The sequence below is a fragment of the Zootoca vivipara genome, chromosome 4 (assembly GCF_965207765.1).
Source record: "Zootoca vivipara chromosome 4, rZooViv2.hap1.1, whole genome shotgun sequence".
Lineage (NCBI taxonomy): Eukaryota > Metazoa > Chordata > Lepidosauria > Squamata > Lacertidae > Zootoca > Zootoca vivipara.
Window position 1 is genome coordinate 80,489,964 of NC_142587.1, and position 22,018 is coordinate 80,511,981.

A 22,018-nucleotide genomic window follows, 5' to 3' on the forward strand; every position below is an offset into this window, starting at 1 on the left:
CCCATGATGTGCCTTTGATCTCTAAATTTGGTGCAAAGATAGAATGGTTGTTCCTACTTCCTTACGATAGATTATAGTGGGTTCCTGAATCTAAATGTCTTGCTTGTGACCTCTGGATTGGAGGATGAGGCCAAATAATGTAGGGCCTTATCAAAGCCAAATTGTGTTTTGCTTTGTTTTTTGTTTCTTCTTTCTTTCTTGGTGTGTGTGTGTGTGGGGGGGAGAGAGAGAGAGAGAGAGAGAGAGAGAGAGAGAGAGAGAGAGAGAGGGAGAGAGAGACCTTCTAACTTCAGTGGGACATCTCCAAATTAAGTGTGCATGGTGTTGCAGCTTTATTTGGTGGCTCCATTAAATAAAAGGCACTGGAAACTGTCAGGCTAAAATATAAACATGCAGAACAAGAGCATGCAAGCAGAGTTTTCATTCTGGCAATGGACTTCAACAGTTTGCAAGTTGCCTTGTGCCTTTCCAAAAACTAATCATTCTAACAGAAGCAACATAATCCTTTAGAAATGTTTACATGCTTATTTCTAAAGACTCTGATAAAGGCATAAGCCGGAACAAATCTATAGCAAATAAATGCATTTTGGAAAAAATCAAAAGCTAATCTAGTGTGTAAATTTATTTATTTATTTATGAACCCAAATCTAATTTACCCAAAGAGGAAATGCATTTGAACATTCTAAACGAGGACTGATTCTATTTTAGGGAATTTATGCACATAACATATTGGCTTAATCATTAAAAAAAATCTTCCCCAAGGAAGTTCATCTCTAAGAAAATACTGAATAAAGCTTTCAGTTGTGTTTATTTTAATGAAAATGCGTTTGGTTTGTTTATGGCTCTCAAATTATTAAAAGAGCTCTTTTTAGGGAGATTAATCAGTGAATGAAATAATTACAACTTCTAGCTTATTGGGTAAGAAAATCACCTAGTATCTCCCTTTTCATTTATTTCCCTTAACATGAGATACAGTGCTTGAAGGATATATATGAATGAATGAACGAAACAAGTGGAGAGCAAGTACATAGAATGCTTTTCTTGTGCCCTTGCTGTATGTTAACTGAACTGAGATAAGGTCCCAGTGATGGAGAAAACTGTCCTGACTTTTCTCAGGTTTGCTGCTTAAAAAAATATACCATCCTGGAACATGCTGAGCCCTCCTGTCATGACATCAAGAGCTGTAATAGTAGTCACTTTTTTCTCCCTTGGCATTCATAGCAATTTATCCAACACCAAGCTTGCTTTGGAAATTGCAGGGTGACTAAGAGTTAGGCATAGGTCACCCACCTCATCCCACAAAGAACAAGGACAGTCTGAAACATAATTGTGGTTAAATGTCTGTCTCCTCCAAGCCTCTACAGGATATCAAGGCTTAGATAATTATAACTTTAAATTCTTAGCTCTTTCCCCTTCAGTTCTCTCCAAACCCACAGTTTGACTGGGAATATTTGGAATTCCAAATCTAGGGTAGAGGCTTTTAGTTCTTCTTTCACATATCACAAGCGTCTTTTCTGAACTGTACTGTTTCACATGGGTAGTTGCATTTAAACCCTCATTGCACACAGTCCAGCTCTCTCCCTCATGGGTTATATTTTTAGGTGCAAGGATCTTTAAACAAAAAACAAACAAAAAAACAAAAAACAGATGAGGTGGTCCAAAATAGAATAACCCTCCTGCAATCTGAAGTAATTTAATTTTTGCTCCACCAAAAAGCAGAATAAGGGAGCCTCCAGGCAAAATTACTGGCATATCTATAAATGTTGAAGAGCTTCAAAGTAATTTTTTACAGGCCTCTCAGAAGATGAGAGATAAGTGGGTGGCAAAGTCATGTTATAATGTTCTGTGCCAAGTTCCACAGGACTGATAAATCGGTGGTTCTTTGTGCCAAGAAATAACTTGGTGCAATTCAGTCAGTATTAAGCACTTTTCAGCCATGTTGCCTTAATTGGGAAAGAGAAGCACGTGAGACCTAAAAGTCAGTAACTCTGGTGAAGCAATCCTCTCATTTCATTTTAGATACACTATCTTACAAAATGTTACTTTTTATCCAAATTTCTAGTGCTAGCTCTTTGGTGGGATGAGAGATTGTGGCAGTACTGGGAGGACACCAGAACCCTGGCTTTATGTTCTAAGACAGTGTTTCTCAACCAGTGTGCCTCCAGATGTTTTGGGACTACAACTCCCATCATCCCTAGCTAGCAAGACCAGTGGTCAGGAATGATGGGAGTTGTAGTCCCAAAACATCTGGAGGCACACTGGTTGAGAAACACTGTTCTAAGACTACGTACAGTAGTTTGAAAAGGACCTGGAAAGGAATTCTCCCCAACACTATAGTTTTCCATGGGAATTTATGTGGTGCAATACTGGGGTTTGGTTCTTCTTGAAGATGTTGTTCTCATGTCTTGGAATCCACATCTTGCCACTCCCACAAAGACTGCAGTGGGGACAATGACTGCCACCCTGTCAAAAAAAGAAGACAGTATATTTTTCATGTACAGCAACCATTCATGTCTCAAATTAATTATAATTTGATTCTTTATAACTTTGCTCTAGGCTTTGATTGATAAGACCAGTTATTAAGATGCAAAAGCAAAAAATGGAGTAACACCCCCCCCCGGGGTTTCTGCAATGTTTCTTTATAAATAGCACATCAATGATGGCCTCAATCAAAATTTGGCTAGAAACCAACCATGTGTCCCAGCCTGCCTTCAATATATTTGCTGCTGTTCAAATAACACTGCAAAAATATGCTGGTGGATCCAGCATAGTGCTTGATTTCTTCTCTAATTTCCTGTCTCCCTGACTTGTTCCTATTAACCCCAGGTATTTAGCTAGAAATTAGTACTGACGCAAGAAGTGGAAGCCTTAGATTTGCTCAGGCTTAGCTTATAACAGCTATGCAGAAATAAAGATCCTGAGGGCTGTGTGGAGGGTGCTGTTGTAATACAAGAGTCAATAAGACACATGCACATACCTACCTGATGTGACAGTATGGTATCTTTTAAGGATCAGGCTGAAGTCCTATGGATGTATGGCAGCTTCCTTTTGAAAAACCAGGATTTTTGTGCATACCCAAGACTTGAGAATGGGAACATCATAGGAAGGTGTATTGGGCAGAATCAGATCACCATCTAGCTCAGTATTATCTATGCTGATTGGCAGTAGCTGTCCAGGTTTACAGACAGAGGTCTTTTGGAGATGCCTGGGACTGTAGCTAGAGTCTTCTCCATACAACCCATATGCTCTTTTACTGAACCCAGTATTGAACATATGAACAGAATTATGTTTTTATTTGTGGGGGCGGGGGACACAGGTGGTGCTGTGGTCTAAACCACTGAGCCTCTTGGGCTTGCTGATCGGAAGGTCGGTGGTTTGAATCCCCACGGCGGGGTGAGCTCCCGTTGCTCTGCCCCAGCTCCTGCCCACCTAGCAGTTCAAAAGCACGCCAGTGCAAGTAGATAAATAGGTACCGCTGTGGCGGGAAGGTAAACAGCATTTTCTGCGCTCTGGCACTCATCATGGTCCTCCGTGGGCCAGTAGCAGTTTAGCTATGCTGGTCACATGACCCGGAAAACTGTCTGTAGGCAAACGCTGGCTCCCTCGGCCTGAAAGTGAAATGAGCACCGCAACCCCATAGTCGGTGTTCGCCCTTGACTGGACTTAACCATCCAGGGGTCCTTTACCTTTTACCTATATATTTGGAAGCCGCCCAGATGGCTGGGGCACCCCGGGCGGGTGGGCAAGGTACAAATAGTAATAAAATTAGTATTATTATTCTGAACGTTATTCTATATTACTCTCATGAAGAAAAGCAAGGGAATGCATGTATTTTAATCTCTTTTATTCTGCTGCATGTCTGAATTTGTTAACCACATGATAGCAAGAGTGAGCCATAGCTCAGTATATATATTATCTGTCTAGATCTTTTATGCTGTCTTGGACCAAATATACCATGGGAAACATCCTCTAGAGAAGTCAACCACAGAGATTTTGAAGGAAACTCAAGAGAAATTCTATGGATTGCCATACGTTCCTAATACCGTGAGTACCATATTTCATGCAGATTGATATTTTAAAAGAAAATGAAGGTTAATGGACTTAGTTATGGTCATTAATTTCTGAGTAAAAATTAGTTGACTACCACCCAAATAGTTCTATGTTATCATTTTAAAATTTTTTATATGTGGAACTGTTTTATATCTGTTATTATATTGTAAATTGCTTTGGGATGACTCATGGGAAGCAATTTGCAAGTGAAATAAATGCTACTAGTAATAAATACAGCTTGAGGTGAGGAGTCTAACATTCAAAATAGGAGGGGAAAGTAAAAACGTCCTTGGATAAGACCAGTGACTTGGATGCACCTAAAGTACGGTAGCTCTGTGGATCCCAGGCATAGTTTAGGTTTACTGCAAAGCATAGAAAAAAATCTTGAGACTACTTCAAAATGTTTGGCTATTACTTCTTGTTGAATTTCCTAAAGGGTATAATGTAATCATTAGCCTGTGTGCATTTTACACAAGTGAGGCTACAAACAGTTTAAATATGCATTGAAGAACTTCTGAGTGTTTTTTTAATGTTGTACAGAAAGCAGAAGTGCGTCGTTTTTAAGTAAAATATATGTTGTGGTCAATGTGGCTCTTTCATTCAATTTGCAAACCCAGAAAATTCAAAAATTCAGATTTTAGAGACGCTTGTGAAAACATCCTTTAGTTTGGGAATGCTTGTAACTTGCTGCTTCAGCCAAAGTGGAAAACCCGTTTGTTTATACAAATTGTATACCCTTGGATTAACTTTCAACTGGGTCATCTTAAAGTACACTGTAAAACCAGGTTTTACGAGACTGCGTGTAGGAAGAGGAAAATTAAATGAATGTGTAACAAACCCTTTGTGGATTTTTCTGTAAATAGTCTCTGGTTATTGTTTTATAAAGGTGGTTTCATAAACTCAGCATTCATTTCAAAACCATAACAAAGTTAGTACTTTGAAAACCAGCACATGAATCTTGGATTGCTTTTTTTTTTTTAAGAAGAAGCCCTTTCGTTTCTTCATTTGAACAGAAAAGCTACAGATAATGATCACAAGAAAACTGAATCCCAATGGGGCAAGTTAGTTGTGACTAACTGGAGCTATTAATTTAGTAGAGCTTAAGCCAACAATCTTCCTTTAAAGTGAGGCCAACAGTTTTTAGGAAACATTTCCTCCCAGAGTTCACAGTTCTTGAAGCAGAATGTTTGGAAGTTGTTGAATTATTTGTAAACCACTTGAAGTTTTTAAGGAAAAACTGACCTCATGAAATTCAGCCCTTTATGACTGTAACATTAGTGCTTTTTAGTAATAGGGTTGTGCCAGAAGTGATTTAGTGATGCTGGCCACATGACCCTGAAAGCTGGCTGTGGACAAACGCCGGCTCCCTCGGCCTGAAAAGCGAGATGAGCGCCACACCCCATAGTCGCCTTTGACTGGACTTAACTGTCCAGGGGTCCTTTACCTTTACAGTACTTTGCCTTTTGGTAATAACGTAGCATTTTGCTTACATATTGAGGGGTTGCTGGTTTTCCCCTTCAGACTGCATCCCCCTACCCTCAAGAGTCGCTCAGGGTGGCTGGAATTTCCTGGGATCCTATGTAGTGTGGAACAAAGTTTGCAGTGGAAAAAATTGGGGTCCCCCTCCCCTACCTTCTGTGTGACTGAATGGCCTTTCCCCATAATGTATGGGGAGTTTGGATACAAGTCATATGTGGTGTAGTGTGGTGTAGTGGTTAAGAGCAGTAGACTTGTAATCTGGGGAACCGGGTTCGCGTCTCCGCTCTTCCACATGCAGCTGCTGGGTGACCTTGGGCTAGTCATACTTCTCTGAAGTCTCTCAGCCCCACCCACCTCACAGGGTGTCTGTTGTGGGGGAGGAAGGGAAAGGAGAATGTTAGCCGCTTTGAGTCTCCTTCGGGTAGTGATAAAGCGGGATATCAAATCCAAACTACTACTACTACTCTTCTTCTTCTTCTTCTTCTTCTTCTTCTTCTTCTTCTTCTTCTTCTTCTTCTTCTTCTTCTTCTTCTTCTTCTTCTTCTTCTTCTTCTTCTATTCTATACAATTTGGGAGCTTTCTTCTGAAGCCTGCAGACCTCATTGGCGTGCATGTAGCAGGGATGTGATTAGATTTTGCCAGAGGCTGGCTTGGAAATGAATTTCTAGGATACTTAAAAGCGTGCCTTAAAGGAGACATTAACTTTTAGGAATCCCTGGATTCCTAGCACCCTTTGCTAACTTGGATCAATATCTGGGTCACAGAAGAGTTCCTAGTCTCTCCATGCTAGCTACCAAAGTGACCTCTCCTCTCCTTCCTTTACTTACTTATAGCCACAGCAACTGCAAAAGGGCTTGGGAAGGAAGGGAGGGCCCTCCGTATTGTCCCAATATGCCACTCATCCCAGGCACTATGGCCATGTGATATGCCTTGGGAAGACTCCAGTTCCCAAGAGCCACTGCTCCTTCAGCCCTGACATGCAATAATCCATTAAAAAGCTATAATTAATAATTCAAGGACCATATGGTATCTTTCCAGAAACACCTAAGTGGTTAATTGAATGTGAAATTCCTTCCCTCTTCTCCAATATAAACTACTACACAAATATTTATATCCCTTGTCTTGCTGGGTTTATTTATGAGTTGGTAATAAAAACACAGAAATGTTATAAATTGAAACTTTAATCTCTCGTTTGAGTCACTTTTCAAAATCTCAGGGTGCTTTTTTTGTTTTGTTTTTTACTTTCCTATTCCTGACTTTAGAATATCTCCTTCCTGTATTATTTTAAGCTGCAACTGTACACACTTACCTTTGTGTGCACAGTTCACATCTGTTCACATCATAGAACAGAGTTGGACTTACTTCTGGACTTAAATTATTTATGCAATTATTCATTGCATTTATATCTCACCTTTTCACTAAGGAGTTCAAGGTGGCATTCTTGGTCCATCCGTCCCCATTCAATCCCCACATCAATCCTGTGGGGTAAGTTAGGCTGAGAGGCAGTGACTGGCCCAAGGTCACCCCGTGAGCTTCATGGCTGAGGGGGGGGATTTGAACCCTAGTGCCCCCAGGTCATAGTCCAACACTCTATAACTGTTACTCTACACTGGCTATGCATGGGTTTGCACTGTTAAAAGGCAATTTTTCAAGTTAGCAGAAAATGGAAAATAATGCTTGGGGCCATGCTTCTGCTGATAACCCATTCTGCCCAGAAGACTTAAATGGAGGCTTAAATCCACTGTCTATGACTAAGAGGACATAAAAATGTTAGGAGGGCCTTGCTGGAACAGAACAAAGGCCCGTCTAGTCCAGCATCCTCTCACCTGCAATGGCCAACCCCATGCTTTTGTGAACCAGGACATGAAGGCAGCAGCCCTCTCCTGCTCTTGCTGTCCAGCAGCTAGTTTTTAGAGACACACTGCCTCTCAATCTGGAGACACCATATGGCCACCATGGCTAGAAACAATCCCAGTGAGTAGATTGCTTTCCCTATAGGCAAACAGGGCATTTACTGAAGAGGCAGAATTCCCATTTTTAAGATATTCTGTGCTTATCACCATCTTTGGGTTATAAAATAGCTAAGGGAAAGTACCTCATTAAACATGTAAGCTTCTTTGAGTTACCTAGAAGACTCTCAGGGAGAATGAGCAAGCTAATCACAAAATCTTTACCATTTCATAAACATACAGAACAGGATGACCCACAGGGGATTATAAAATGTTGCAATAACTTAATAATACTGTATGCCCATGCACTCACACAAGGAGAGCGATAGCATCAGAGGCAACCTCGTCCCCCCGATCAGAGACCAGGAAGCAGTTTTGTTGTTGTCTCGTCTAATGGAATGTTGTACAGGGTGGGATTCTAGGAGACTCAAGGACATTTTCACTCCTTTAGGTAACTCGGGATAGGTTTTGCTTCACTTTCTACCAGATTGCCATCTTTTGGCTTGGGAAAGCGGTCCTTGCCAGCAACCGTGGCTTTTATCATTTATTTACTTGTAACTTAACTTGCTTTTACAGCATTTGCCTTCTTAGTTCACTTGCCTAAGGCATGTATCTCTGGTCTGATTCATCTTGTTCATTCCTGCTTTCTGAAGCATAGCATTCATGAATTTCCTTGAGTTTGAAGCATTCATCTCAAGTTATGCTAGAATGCCTTTTCCGTACATCACATACAGGGCCAGGTTACCTTTAATGAAATGCAATTCTCTTTACAGCCCAAGACATAGTGAAGCAGACCATCCCTTTGCAGGCGCTGCATTGCAAAACATAGGAAGGTATTGAACTATGTTTTATTCAGAAGAGACCCATGGATATTAATGAATGTGGCTAATGTCCATTAACTTCAAAAGGTCTACTCTGAGTAAAACTTGATTGAATATCACCCACAGTATTCTACAAGTTTCACAATACCATTATGTTACTGGCACATCTGCTGGTATGCCTGTCCTTACATTTGCTTTCATGTTACCTGTTCCTTAATGAAAACAGTAAAGTAGCCCCAAAACGTTTTCATGCATCAAAACATTTTGACATACAATTAATTATCCTGAAGGAGGCTGTACACCCAGTTTCAAAGCCTTTCTCTTTAAACCATACTTCATGTGGTACAGTACTTTTTTCTAATTACCCAGGACACCCTTTAAGGATATTGTCGAAGTTTTCATTATGAATGAAGATCAATAGGGAGATGTCATGTTAGGAGAAATTATAGCTTCTGATTTACAGTCTTGTTACTTTTGATTTGCCTGCCAGCTTAAATAGTTAAGCCCCATTCCGTACATATTAATAAACATTCTACTGATGTGAATAAAGATTTGCTTCCATATAAAAGCATTCTGGCTCACCTGAAATTAGCATATTTTTCATTCTGGACTAATTATCTTTAACTTGAAGGGTAGAAAACTCTTTCACAAGCATGTTTGGCTAAAAAAAGTTTATTTTTAAATAATTGGCTTTAGAGTTCTAAAATCACAGCAGGCAACTCTCTCCTTCCCTAAATTCTCAAGCCAATTGAGTGAGAGCAGTGCTTCCTGAATAAGCATATACTTGAAGGAATCAGAAAATTACCAAACATCATTTTCTGACAGTTGAAAAGATTCATGCAAAGCAATTAGTACTTTCAGCACACAGCCCTAAGTAGGTCTGTATTAAGTTCTTCAGCTATCTTCAGCTAAAGTTTCCCTTTAAAATCTCTCTGCTTTTGCGAATGTTAGGTCATAATTTGATGTAGTGATCTCCAACATTTTGCTCCATAATTCCATCAAGATTTGACTAACTCAGACTGCTTACAGCTTTAAAGTTTAACTGACCCCTTTAGATAGCATATGGCTGCAGTTTGAATCAAAGCTTTTTGTGTGTGTGCTAAATTGAACGTAGGGTATTGTATTAATGCACTTATAATTATGTTTTATAGTCCTAGAATATAACAAATGTGTGTTTTATTTAAGACTCTTGGCCACAAGAGAGCAGTTAGCTTTTCATCCTTTCTAATAAAAATCATGTATGGAGTTTTTGGAAAACGTTCAGACAAGATAATCATTGGTGGATTGATGGTATGTTGATGGGAAGCAGGCATCTTTAAGTATTAATTTTTGTAGCTCAGTCATGCACCTTTATTTCTGTCTGGTATACTATATGAAAAAACAGGAAGGAACATGACCTGCAAATGGCATGTTATCACAACCCCATGGCTATGCTATAGAGCACATCACGATTTAATAAACTCCTGGAATGTTTTCCTGCAGCTTTTTCAATACTTATTACATATTTAACGGAGCAGTTGATATAGTTGAAGACTTCATCAACTTGCTTGCAAGTTAGAAACATGACCTTCGGTAAGGTGTAGGTTTTACTTATTTGTGCATGTAGCTGCAGGCTGGGTGAGTTCCCAAGTGGAATTTGAAACATGAGGGTTATTTTTATAGTTGAAAAGATCACATTGTGCAGTGACAGAAATGTGGAATATAAGCCGCAATTGAAATGAGAGTTAAAGTATGAAATGGGAAGAATACCACTCTTTCGCACTTCCTCCTTCAGCTCTATAGACTTTTCAGTGCTAAGCTAGGTGGGAGCAAGTACAGTATGTGATTCAACAGCTTGCTCTTGGCTGCCTAATCATGGTGACATTAGCATCATACCCTGCGGCTGTGTAGTGAGGGAAGTGAATCCTGCAGCACAACCAATTAATCTGCAATACTCTAAATGAATGGTTATAATAAAAAAAGTACATGCATGAAAAAGTTCTGTGATGATAAAAAATGCCTTTAGGATGTTGTGACATGCAAGATCCCCATCCTGTCCGTGTCCATGTCTATATCTAGTTTCATACAATACAACAGTTTTGTGTGATATCACTGTGGTGCATCTGGAGACTCTGGCTGTTGACGGTGCGCCAAACTGACTCAACCTGCAACACATTCATATTTCACACTAGTGAAGCAGGTGTTGTCTCACATTAATCAAAGGATCAAGCCAAAAGCTCTTCCCTTGAAATCATTCTGAGGGCTTGGTTGCAATCAAGATTCCTCATGAGAATGCGTTTGTCTGGAATCAGTTGGACGAAGTCACAAATGCCAGGACTTCGGAAGTGATCCACTGCTAATGGAATGCAATAGATAGGTACTGTACTTTCTTCTTCTTCTTCTTCTTCTTCTTCTTCTTCTTCTTCTTCTTCTTCTTCTTCTTCTTCTTCTTCTTCTTCTTCTTCTTCTTCCTCTTCTTCCTCTTCTTCCTCTTCTTCTTCTTCTTCTTCTTCTTCTTCTTCTTCTTCTTCTTCTTCTTCTTCTTCTTCTTCTTCTTCTTCTTCTTCCTCTTCTTCTTCTTCTTCTTCTTCTTCTTCTTCCTCTTCTTCCTCTTCTTCCTCTTCTTCCTCTTCTTCTTCTTCTTCTTCTTCTTCTTCTTCTTCTTCTTCTTCTTCTTCTTCTTCTTCTTCTTCTTCTTCTTCTTCTTCTTCTTCTTCCTTCTCAACTGGAGTATGGAGCTGATCAGTTCCTGTCTTTCCAGTCAGTGCATATAGCAGCAAACCTGTGGTCCTATTGTTAGTCAAGAAAAAGGGGGCCAACACAGATGAGAAGGAGGTGGCACTCCTATCCCCTTTCAGTGCCTTTTAATAACAATTAAACTGCAGTCTCTCACATTAAGTGAGAAACACCACATTAGGGATGGGAAGGTGTTTCCCCATAAATCAATGCCAATTTATAAGAAGGGCCCAACTTCAAAAAATGTGTATCCAGAGTGATAACACAACTCAACCAATGTCCTATGTTAACAGCATGCATACACCTCCCTAAGACTCTTCTGCAATACTTGAATGTAGATATGCTGAGGCTCCTCGCAGGCAAGTCAGTATTGAAAGAAGAAGTTCCTGCACAGTATGTAGGTAGCTGAAAACCACAGCACCAGAAGATCAGAATAATCCTTTTTTAGAGGCTCAGAGAGAGAGAAATCTGAAATAGTAGGGAAAACATCTATATTCTTTCACACTTTGGTAAGAAGGTCTGTTTGGAAGTAGTTCAGATCCTGGGCATGTAAAGAATAGTTCTATTGAAACCTTTCAAGCTGAAACTTCAAATCCTCAGATGAAAGACCAACATGTTTTAATAATTCAGCCTATCTTCCCAATATGTTTTAAATGTGTTTTGTGTGGTGGATTATAGCTAAGGGAGTGGAGGGGGTTTTTTTTGTTGGGGGGGAGATGTTAAGTTCAAATGTTGTTGCCAAAATACTTCTTCATTGTATGTAGAATAATCGGACTTGAAGGTTAACTCCTTTTCAGATCTAGTTTAGAGGGAATTAGGGTATAGCTTGAAGTTTGGTAACTTAATTTAAAAGCTACAGGACCATTTTCATTACATGTTTTTCTTCTAGTGTAGCATATAACCTGCAAACAATTATAGGAATAATCTAGTCCCTTTGTGGCAGAGCATGAATTTTGCTTGGTAGGAAGAAAAGAGATGCGTTTTCCCATTAATTATTTGAGAGCGACTATTTGAGTTCTAGCTCGTTAGCGTGTACAATCCTGCGTATACTTACCTAGGAGTAAGCTTCACTGCATAGAATCAGACTTGCTTCCAGTTAAATCTACATAGGATTGTGCTTCACATCACCTAAAGAATAATGTATTAAATATATATTCTGTTTTAGAAAAATAAATTCTGAATGAATTGACTAGTATACTAACCCAGCTAGCTTCAAATAAGATTTAAAATAAAACCAAATAAGTGCATTAAAATGTATATATGAATTTGTTCTTTATAAATGCCAAGTAAGATTTATTATAAATCATTACTAAATGTGCTGAAAATCCTTTGAGAGACAATCTGGTTTTTGTTTTGTTTTGTTTTGTTTTGTTTCTGGTGGTCTTCTGCAGGCTTACCTTTCTGGCTTTTATAAAATGCAAACCCTAACAGTAATTCTAACCAGTCATCTCTGTAAATCGACTCCAGTCTGTTCTTCATTAAGTAATTCAAAGAGCTCCGGAGCCTGTGTGCAATTTTCGGGGTGCCAGTTTCATTGTTTCCACTTGGATTCAGTGGAAACTTGGGCAAGCCAATGAGCCTTTTTTTTTTGGACTCTGCAAAGTCACAACCCCCTTATCCACGAGAGATATTACTCATTTTAATAGCATAGCACTCATTGCTATTTAACAACAGTACTTAGAGGAAAAAATCAAAGCATGAATCATAAATCCCTGACAGTTTATGGACAAATAGCAGCAGAATTACAGATGATAGTAATCTGTTTTAAATATACAAACAAAGCAGTGAAAAATGGCATGTTGTGTGTTCATCTTGCCTACCTCTGAGTCTGTATTTTGACATGTGGGAAGATGTTCTGGAAAACAGGACATGTCTCTGCTGTGATTTTGTTTTTGGCAGACTGTTGCAGGCTTACCTTTTCCAGGTGCAACCTTATATGTACCTAGATGGAAAATAAAACATAGTGACACTTATAACATGTAAACTGTGGTTTTTCTTTAATCCCCCAAAAGAAACAAAGATGGTTATAATGAAATGCACCTGCAGTTCTCAAGCCAATTGTTCTTCAGTACCTTTTGCACTGTTTATAATGGTTCCTTAAGATTAGAAAAGCTGAGGTGTTGCCATTTTGTTTTTTAAAAAACCTCACACACAAACGACTTAAAGGGTGATTTTCACCCATGAGATATAACATTTTTTTTAAACTGATGCTTTAGTTTCAAACAAACTTTCTGAAGAATGACAGAGTTTATTCTTTTCCTCCCCTCGCATACAGGCTTGGCAACTCAGATTCAACCATCTTGTGGGCTATGGGGCCAAGTATTATTCCTACCTCATGTCCAGGGCTGTCGCATCCATGGTTTGGAAACAATGTTTCGTACAGGATCCCTTTGACAGGTACAAAAGAAAAGAAAGTGTGTTGCTGTGCAGTTTCCATCTTTGCCACGGTTCTTTTACCTGCGATAGATGTGGAGAGATGAGGAGTGGTTTGTTTTAAAGAATCGCAAATGCATTGGGTTCTCCAGCTTCCTGTCTGTGTTTATGAGTAGGTAAGGACTGCGGGAAGAGCAGACTGGAACCTCAGCCAGTGTATGCACACATTCAGGGCACAGCAGAGCAGGAGCATTTTCCGGATGACCAGGGAACCATACTTGCACTCTTGGTAGATGTCAGTTTAGACCTCTGGCACCAGATTTGCTTCCCCACCTTTTGTACCTCTCGTTCTGACGTTTGCGGATATGATGGGGTAGGGGATAAAATGGAATGGGGGAGCACCAGAGAATAAATATCCCTCCATTGTCCATGATTAAGAACCGCTAATGACAATAGAGTGCTATGGATTGCCGTCCGCTAGAGGGTTGGGTAGTTGCCATTGTTGAGTTGTGAAGTAAAACCATTTTCAGTACGCTTGATTGATAGCTTTCTGAACAGGCCTCCTGTGCTTTGCTTTGCTTTGCTTTGCTTACACATTTTTTTACATTGTTTCATTCAATTACACATTTTTTCATTATTTATTCCACATTATACCACCTATCTATATCTATGTGTATTTATATATTTTCCTCATTCCTATCCTTGTGACTTCCGTCCACCCGAGCTTGGCTTCTTTTGTTTTTCATTACTTTTATATTGTGTTATACATATTGTTTACATATTCCCCAATGACCATCTTTCCATATTTTAACCTTAACTTTACAAACTTCTATCAATGCATATCAATATCTTTGTTTTGGAACAATGTTTTGCCATATATTCTTCTACACATTCCCATTCTTTCCTCAATTTCTGATTGGATTGAAATCTAATAGCTGCCGACATTTTGGCCAATTCTGTATACTCACAGAGTTTGTTTTGCCACTCCCTTATTGAGTGGCAAAACAATCAATATTTTTAGCAATCAATATTATGGCGGCAGCTGTAGCACATAAAAACACTTTTTTCTTGTCATTAGGTATGTCCATTGAGACTACATACCTAATAGGAACCTTTCTGGCTTTTTCCTCGAATGATGTTTTAAACATCTTTTTTAATTCTATGTGAATACTACTCCAGAATTTTTTTATTTCCCCGCATCCATACATGATGCATCGTTCCTTCTCAGGCCTGTGCTTTTCGTAGGTGGCTGCCATTGCAGCAGTACAGCCACAAAAGCAGCACCTGCTGAAAGGCTGCATGCCTCCATTACAGTCAGTTGTGAATATTGTAGGAAGTTTGTCCCGTGTGGAATTTGTCATTCTAACCCGTGGACCTTTAGGACTCTTAAGAAACAGGCTTGTTCAACTTCATTTAACAAAGACACATATTTTGCACAGCTAAACTTGCCACATCAGAACTCACCAGTGCACACATGTTGAGGAGCCATCCCCAAATGGATGGGAAATGCCTCAAATTAATGAAGGTTTGAGGCAGGTAGAAAATTCTGTAGGAAGTTGAGAAGCTTGGAGGAAGTCTGAAGAGCATGTTCAAGGGGCCTCTCTTCCTGCTAGGAGCAGCATGTTTTCCAAGCTCTGGAGGCAGACTGGGATTCTCTGACTTTACCCTTGACATAGCATGGAAACCTGCACCTGCTTGGATGCCTATCTGCTTACAGAAATGCAGTTCCCATGTGGTGATGCACATGCCAATCATCCATTCCTTCTTAATCCCATTAACTCAACCTGGATTTTTCTAGGGGATAAGTTGCTGTCATTTAAAGAACTTCCTGTCGGTGAGTGTTCAAAATCAAAACCACATGACTATTAATGTTGGAACTGGTCCAGGTCTTTTCTCTGCTGCCTATTTTAGTGTGAATGATACGATTGTGTACTGAAACGTGAAATTTCAGCCTCTGAATTTCTTACAGTTCTGTAAAGCAAAGATAACATAGACGTGTCACACTTTTCCGATTCAACACAATGAAAGCTTACTGTTTGGTGTATGTGTTGCGAATGGCAACACCAACAAAATGAATATATATATGAATGAAATGAATATGTATGTGTGTGTGTGTGTATATATATATATATATATATATATATATATATATATATATATATATATATATAGCTAGCTTTGGTTACAACTCCAATCTTTCAAGCTTAGCTTGCTCTAGTGTAACTTTATTTATAGTGTGCGTTTCTGAAATTGGACATGTGAGTTTGAAGCGACAGGCTTCATTAGATCTTTATCTGCAAGGAATCCGGAGACAGGTGTGACAGGAATCCGAGCTGGTTGTGATTGCAGGTGGCTGTAATAACAATACCATCTCTTCCTTCAGGGCAATGGGTGAACGTTACCGTAGAGAAATGCTAGCACATGGTGGAGGAAAAGAACCCATGCTCATGGTTCAAGGTAATATAAAATATTGTCACAGGCTGGTTTTCCCCCCAGTACACTTATTTGGGCAAAGACTACTGCTTGTACTTAAAAACAAAACAACAACAATAACCCTGCAAAGTAAACTTTTTACCACTGTGCCCTTTTCACTGCTCTTTTAGATAGCATTTGCAAAAGGGCACACACAATACAGCCATCCAGTTCTTAAAACTCTTCTTTGGTGAGGAATGAATGGAGCTATCTGCTTTTAGAGGAAGCTGAATACGGGAGCTGGCCCCTAACTGGTCCTCAATATTTTGATAAAGCTAATTAATACAGTTTTGAGTAATGTCATGTTAGACGTTGTGAATATTCACTTTAATGTGATATATTACTTTGCAGGTGTAATGGCTAATTGCAGCCTTAGCTGTAAGTTGCTATAACACCAACTTAATGAAACAAGCTAACGGAGCCAAAATCATTATGAAGTAATGAAAGGAACAGGACAGCAACATTTCGCCATGGTATTTACACTATTCCAATTGCTGGCGTTTGAAGGCTAGGAAAGGTGTGGTTAACCCTAGTATTGTAATATGGAAGGTGCAGGACTTCAAAGAAGGCGACTTCCATATTTGCCCCAGGCTTGGGAGGGACTGAGTCAAAATTACAGTCAGACCTATGCCTAAAATAAATTCACAGGTTTAAAAACAGCAGCTGCCTTTGTTAGATTTCTTGGAACTCAAGAGCCATGTATTCTGTATATATCACATACATTATAGTCCCTAAGGAACTATTGTTGTTACTGTAGACATTTGATCCTTGTGTTTTCAAACAGCAGGAATGTTGGCTTGGAGGGTGTGGATTTTTTTATGTGTCTGGTAAATCATGAATTTGTAACATTAACCTAAGTTTGAAAGACTGAAGAGAGTGTTTCGTAAATATGACTATAGTGCAGGCTGTTCATTGCTCTCAGTGTTTCTCTGTTGAGACAATGGAAGTGTTTGCCTTGGGTCATTTGAGGTTTAGGAAAGAGACCTCTTAGTGCAGAAAACAGAGCTGTAGCTGGTCAGAAGCTTAACTGGGATTGAGGAAGAAGAAACAGGGTTTTGGTTTTGATGCATTACTAGAACTAGCAATGCAGTCATACCTTGGACGTTGAACGTTCGACTTCCAAAAGGTTTGAAAACCAAATTGCAGCTTCTGCAAGCCGTGGAAGCCCCGTCAGATGTTTGGGTTCCAAAAGAACGTTCACAAACCAGAACGATCACTTCTGAGTTTGCGGCGTTCGGGAGCCAAAAAGTCCAAGTTCCAGGGCATTCAACAACCAAGGTATGACTGTATATACAAGCCCTTAAATAAATGTGAAAAATATTAACTAACTGTACAGGAAACTCCTGGTTTAGGCATATCTGAATGATGCTTTATTGCACACACGTACACAGTGCCGAACCCAGAAGTTGCCCCCAAATGTCATAAAGACTCAATGAAAAGGGGCGAGTGGTGCAGGCTTAAGTGCTCCACAAAAGTGGAGTTCCAGAATGTAACCCCTATGCAAAATGAGGATTGCCTGTAATTCCCCGAAGGGACTGTTAAAATTATGTTATGCTATCAGCAGTTTGATAACTGGAGGCTGCAATTAAGATAAGATGGAGAAAATGTTTGATTTAAGTACATCTGACAGGAGACTAATTTAGTTCAGTTTTAGGATTGTAAAATGATTATGTTGATAAATTTATCACTGACTTGAATAATATGGCATACTGTACAGTATATACTGGTACCTGCAATTAGCTGTTTAACCTGGAACTCAGTATGATTTTTAAAATTTTACTGTATATCAATAACATTCTTTTTTTTAAAAGAAACAACTTCCCTCATTCGTCCCACACATACTACAGGGCTCAAGACGTCCTCATTTTGGCTGTGTTTGTAAACTCTGTTACAGATTTTTACTTCTAGAGAGAAACAAGGAGTGATGAGCAGTGGTTTCAGGGGCAGGAGAGAAGTGGCATATTGTGAAAAAGTGGGGAAATGGCTGTGGGCAGAACTAGTATTTGGAAATTACAAAACTGTTTTATCAGTGTCAAATGGAAATTTATTGTCAAGACCACAAGTGTTACCAAAAGTGAAGGGGGTTCAAAGAGTCATCACTGCCCTATAGCTGATGCAGGCTGCCGGCTTCTGTAAAAATCTCACGAGTCCATTCCCCTCCCCATCTTTATTGCAGTTCATTTGAGTTTTAGAAATACAGGCTCCCTTAATATTCCTCCTCAGATAACTAAATGCCTGTATTAAAGCATGTCATATTTTTAATCATCTAGGTATTAACTTTTTTTATTCTACCAAAAGGCATTTGACGATGAAATTTGATCTGACTAAATTTTAAATCTCCTTTTTCTTTTTCTGCACTATTCATCAACTTTCTTTATGGGCATTCTTGTTGTTACTTGCAGTGTACATATTTTAGGCTTAATTAAAATCACGATGTGCTGAGATCCTAGCAAGGAACTTCAAATTGCCTCAAGATCTGGGCTCTTTCTTTCCCTGATTGGGTGTTTCTTTTTTGCGAACTGTTACTGTACATCAAAAAATACCTAATCAAACCAGTTGGCTCTTGTAGAAACTTATTAAAAGGCTCATGTGAAAGATTTCAGTTTCCCTAAATGCAGCAAGTATTGTTGTTGTTATTCCAATGGAAACCAAATAGATGGAGGCATGTTAGGAGTATAAAGTAATTGTACTAGGTACTCCTACAGTAAAAGGGTACAGCAAGGTCATATTTACATTGGCACTTCTGGCGGAGTGATTTACCTAAAAGAAGAGCCAAGTTTACACTGAGTGTTTTCTTTGTCCAGTGCAAAACAATATTGGAAAGTTCCTAATCTGACACTTAAAATGACATGAAAAAGACACATCCTTATGTTAAACTGTATATATTCAATTGTATATTTTTCCCCTATGGGAAAGAAAACATACACACACAAACTCATCCATGGCTGTTTAAAACCACAGCAGTAAGTACACATGTAGGTTACGCTTTCTGATATACAGTGGTGCCTCGCTAGACGAATTTAATTCGTTCCACGGGTCTTTTCTTATAACGAAAAATTCGTCTAGTGAATCCCATAGGAATGCATTGAATTTTTCCGAATTCTTTTTGCCCATAGGAACGCATTAATTGAATTTCAATGCATTCCTATGGGAAACCGTGATTCGCTAGACGAATTTTTCATAAAACGAATTCGTCTAGCGAGGCAACCTCTGCTCAAAAAATCCTTTCGTTAAGCGGAAATTTCGTTAAGCAGGCCATTCGTTAAGCGAGGCACCACTGTGGTACATCTGGTTGCAAATGGGATCCGTTCCGGAAGCCCGCTTGCAACGTGAAAAGCTCGCAACCTGAAGCGCCATATCTGCGTAGGTGCGTGGCGCGATTTGGCGCTTGTGCGCATGCACAAAGCACGATTTAGTGCTACTGCGCATGTGCAAGCAGCGAAACCCGGAAGTAACAGTTTCCGGTACTTCCGGGTCGCCGCGGGACGCAACCTGAAAAAAGTAACATGAAGCAAATGTAACTTGAGGTATGACTGTATGTATGTGTATTGTTTAGATATACATATCTGCTGGACATTTACTGGATAAGTAGGCATTTCCAAATAGAAACATTGTTCCTTTCATACTTAGGGGAGTGGTGAAGTGCTGATTGATCATGTGGTGTTTCTAAATCAATTCCCATATAATCTGAGTCCATGTATTTTGGCTGATGCTCTTGACAGCTATATTGGAGTGGTTCGATGTGACACAATTTCCTTCCACTTCAGGGCTGCCTTGCTTGTGAAATCCATTTTTCCCTGACCTGTGTTTCCACTACACCCCCCTTAGGTATGCTTCAGAAACGTCCATCAGTGGAAGACTTTGTGGATGCCCTTGTTTCAGACTTGGATCAGGATTTTGAAACATTCTTCATGGATTCTGAATAGCAAGAGAAGAAAATTAAACATTCCGGTGAATAATTTTGAAAGGTCGTGTACCATCAACAGTGTACACAGAACTCTCGTGGCTTGCACTGCTGCATCCTCACGAGTGCGTGGGTAAAATAAATGGTTTACCTGAAGAGCAGAATGTTTTTTCATTACAGAAAGATCGTCATAGCCAAGGCTTTGAAACAGGTATGCTTTGCATTCCTGTTAACCTATTTGAAAACGTATTCTTATATGAACACGTGTGTTCAGTGAATGTAGGAGGAGTGAGCAGGTGAGTTTCTGCTCGCCCTGTGCTGCATGTTAGCCATTAGTATGCATACAGCCGATAGCATTCGACAGCCTTAAGTAGGTACTAATGGTATGTGCTGTAATGGGCATGGCCACCCTTCTATGAGTTCACTGAATGCATTGGGAGGGTACAAACCTCTTATGTGATTACACTGGAAGCCTCTTTTGTCTGTTTACCCATGATTTTAAACTTAACAGAAAGCAAGTAACATTTGCAAATGGGAAGTGAAGAATTGCAAACCAATCAGAAGAAAAGAGGAACAAAAATGGCCTGGGAGAGGTTGATATGACAAAAACCAGGAAGTGAATGTTTTCATAGCATAAGATAAGCATTATTTATTGCTGATGTCTGTGTATCAAACTGCTGTTTAAACCTTGGGAGCAGGAGCCAGTAGGCAAAACTACAATAGACTCAAGATACCTCAGTCTTTGTTCCCAAAGAACTTGGGATTTTAAAATGCATAATAAATAAATAAAATGCACAATAATTTAGGATACGCTTTTCAGTTGTTATAGTGCTATCCTTAAACCATCTTTGCTTTGCTTTGCTTTGGTGTTTTTAATTTAAAAGTCAGACATTTATCAAACATTTAAGGAGTGTGTTTTGACCATTGTGCCAGTGGTACCTTCGGTTAAGAACTTAATTTGTTCTGGAGGTCCGTTCTTAACCTGAAACTGTTCTTCACCTGAGGTACCACTTTAGCTAATGGGGCTTCCCGCTGCCGCACGATTTCTATTCTCACCCTGAAGCAAAGTTCTTAACCCAAGGTACTATTTCTGGGTTAGCGAAGTCTGTAACCTGAAGTGTCTGTAACCTGAAGCATCTGTAACTCGAGGTACCACTGTACTAACTCCTGCAACTAAGATGTAATTTGACACATTAATGTTTTGCATTTTGTTTGGCTCTAACCACACGAGTGTGGAAAAGTCATCAGATTGTATCCTCCTGTAGGCATTACATTTTTATGAACAGTAAAATGCACTCTAAACTAATTGCTCTGGATTAAGATGCCAATAAAGAATTGTTACAATACAGATAAAGAAAAGGAATTATCCCGCTTACTGGAATATTAACCTAGGACTTTTCCTTGCTCTTGGAGAACTTACTTTCTGTAATTCTCTATTGGAAGAAGGAAAGTTTATTGAGGTTAACTGTTATTAAAAGAGCCCATATACTAGGGCCTGGTTTGCACATCATAATAAACCATGGTTTTCTAAACTCCGTTTATCAAACCATTGCCTAGTGTTTTGTGTGAACCCTTACAAGTAGCTTGATTATGGTTTGTTTATGTCCAAAAAATCACAGCCTGCAGTTGCCTTGGCATCACATGTTTGCTTGACCACCTCACCCCTGGTGCTCTCTAAACTAAAAAGGCAAGCACAGCTGGAAAAGAAACCAAACTTTGGAGAAGCAAACCATGGTTTCTTTGATTATATGTGAGACTATGTGTGGTTAAAGTCATGGCTTATTAAGAAGCCATGGCTTAGAAAAAAAGTAGAATCTATTTATTCAATTTATGAGCTGTTCCTCCACATGAATGAGGGGCACCTGTTAGAAAAAAAAATTGATGGTAGAGGTGGGGCTCTGTTTTACTTCCTACTATAGTCAGAAGTACAAGGTTCCCAGATGGTCCTCTCCCCGTGCATCAACTCAGACCAAAACCTGCTTAACTTTAGCAAGGTTTCTTCAGGACCATATGCTGTGATCTTTCAAATGTTACAAAAGATTTGTCAGTTCAAATTATTTTTATCTATGAAATATACATGGCACTGAAACTAATTCCTTGCTAATGTATTGCTAATGTATTGTTTTGTTGTCTTACTCAAAAGGAAACGGTATTCTGAAAAGATTTCTCCGTCATCTGCTAGCTTTAAAAATGCTTCCAGCTGTTTGGATGTCATAACTACATTAGCCATTTATTCTGTGCAGATTTACAGAGAT

General features: G+C 39.3%; 1 protein-coding gene across 3 annotated transcripts in view; it reads left to right on the forward strand.

The window, feature by feature from the left end:
- Positions 1 to 21,309, forward strand: part of MIPEP (mitochondrial intermediate peptidase) — a 48,825-nt gene extending 27,516 nt beyond the window's left edge. For 2 of the 3 annotated variants that reach the window (XM_035115153.3, XM_035115151.3), the window contains exons 16-19: positions 3,925 to 4,044; positions 13,290 to 13,411; positions 15,771 to 15,844; positions 19,688 to 21,309. In XM_035115153.3, coding sequence (XP_034971044.2) covers positions 3,925 to 4,044; positions 13,290 to 13,411; positions 15,771 to 15,844; positions 19,688 to 19,785 — 414 coding nt within the window. In that variant the 3' untranslated portion in view covers positions 19,786 to 21,309. Of the gene's footprint in view, positions 1 to 3,924; positions 4,045 to 13,289; positions 13,412 to 15,770; positions 15,845 to 16,210; positions 16,333 to 19,687 lie in introns of all 3 variants that reach the window. The other variant, XR_015949690.1, reaches the window with a different exon arrangement.
- Positions 21,310 to 22,018: the final 709 nt, after the last annotated feature.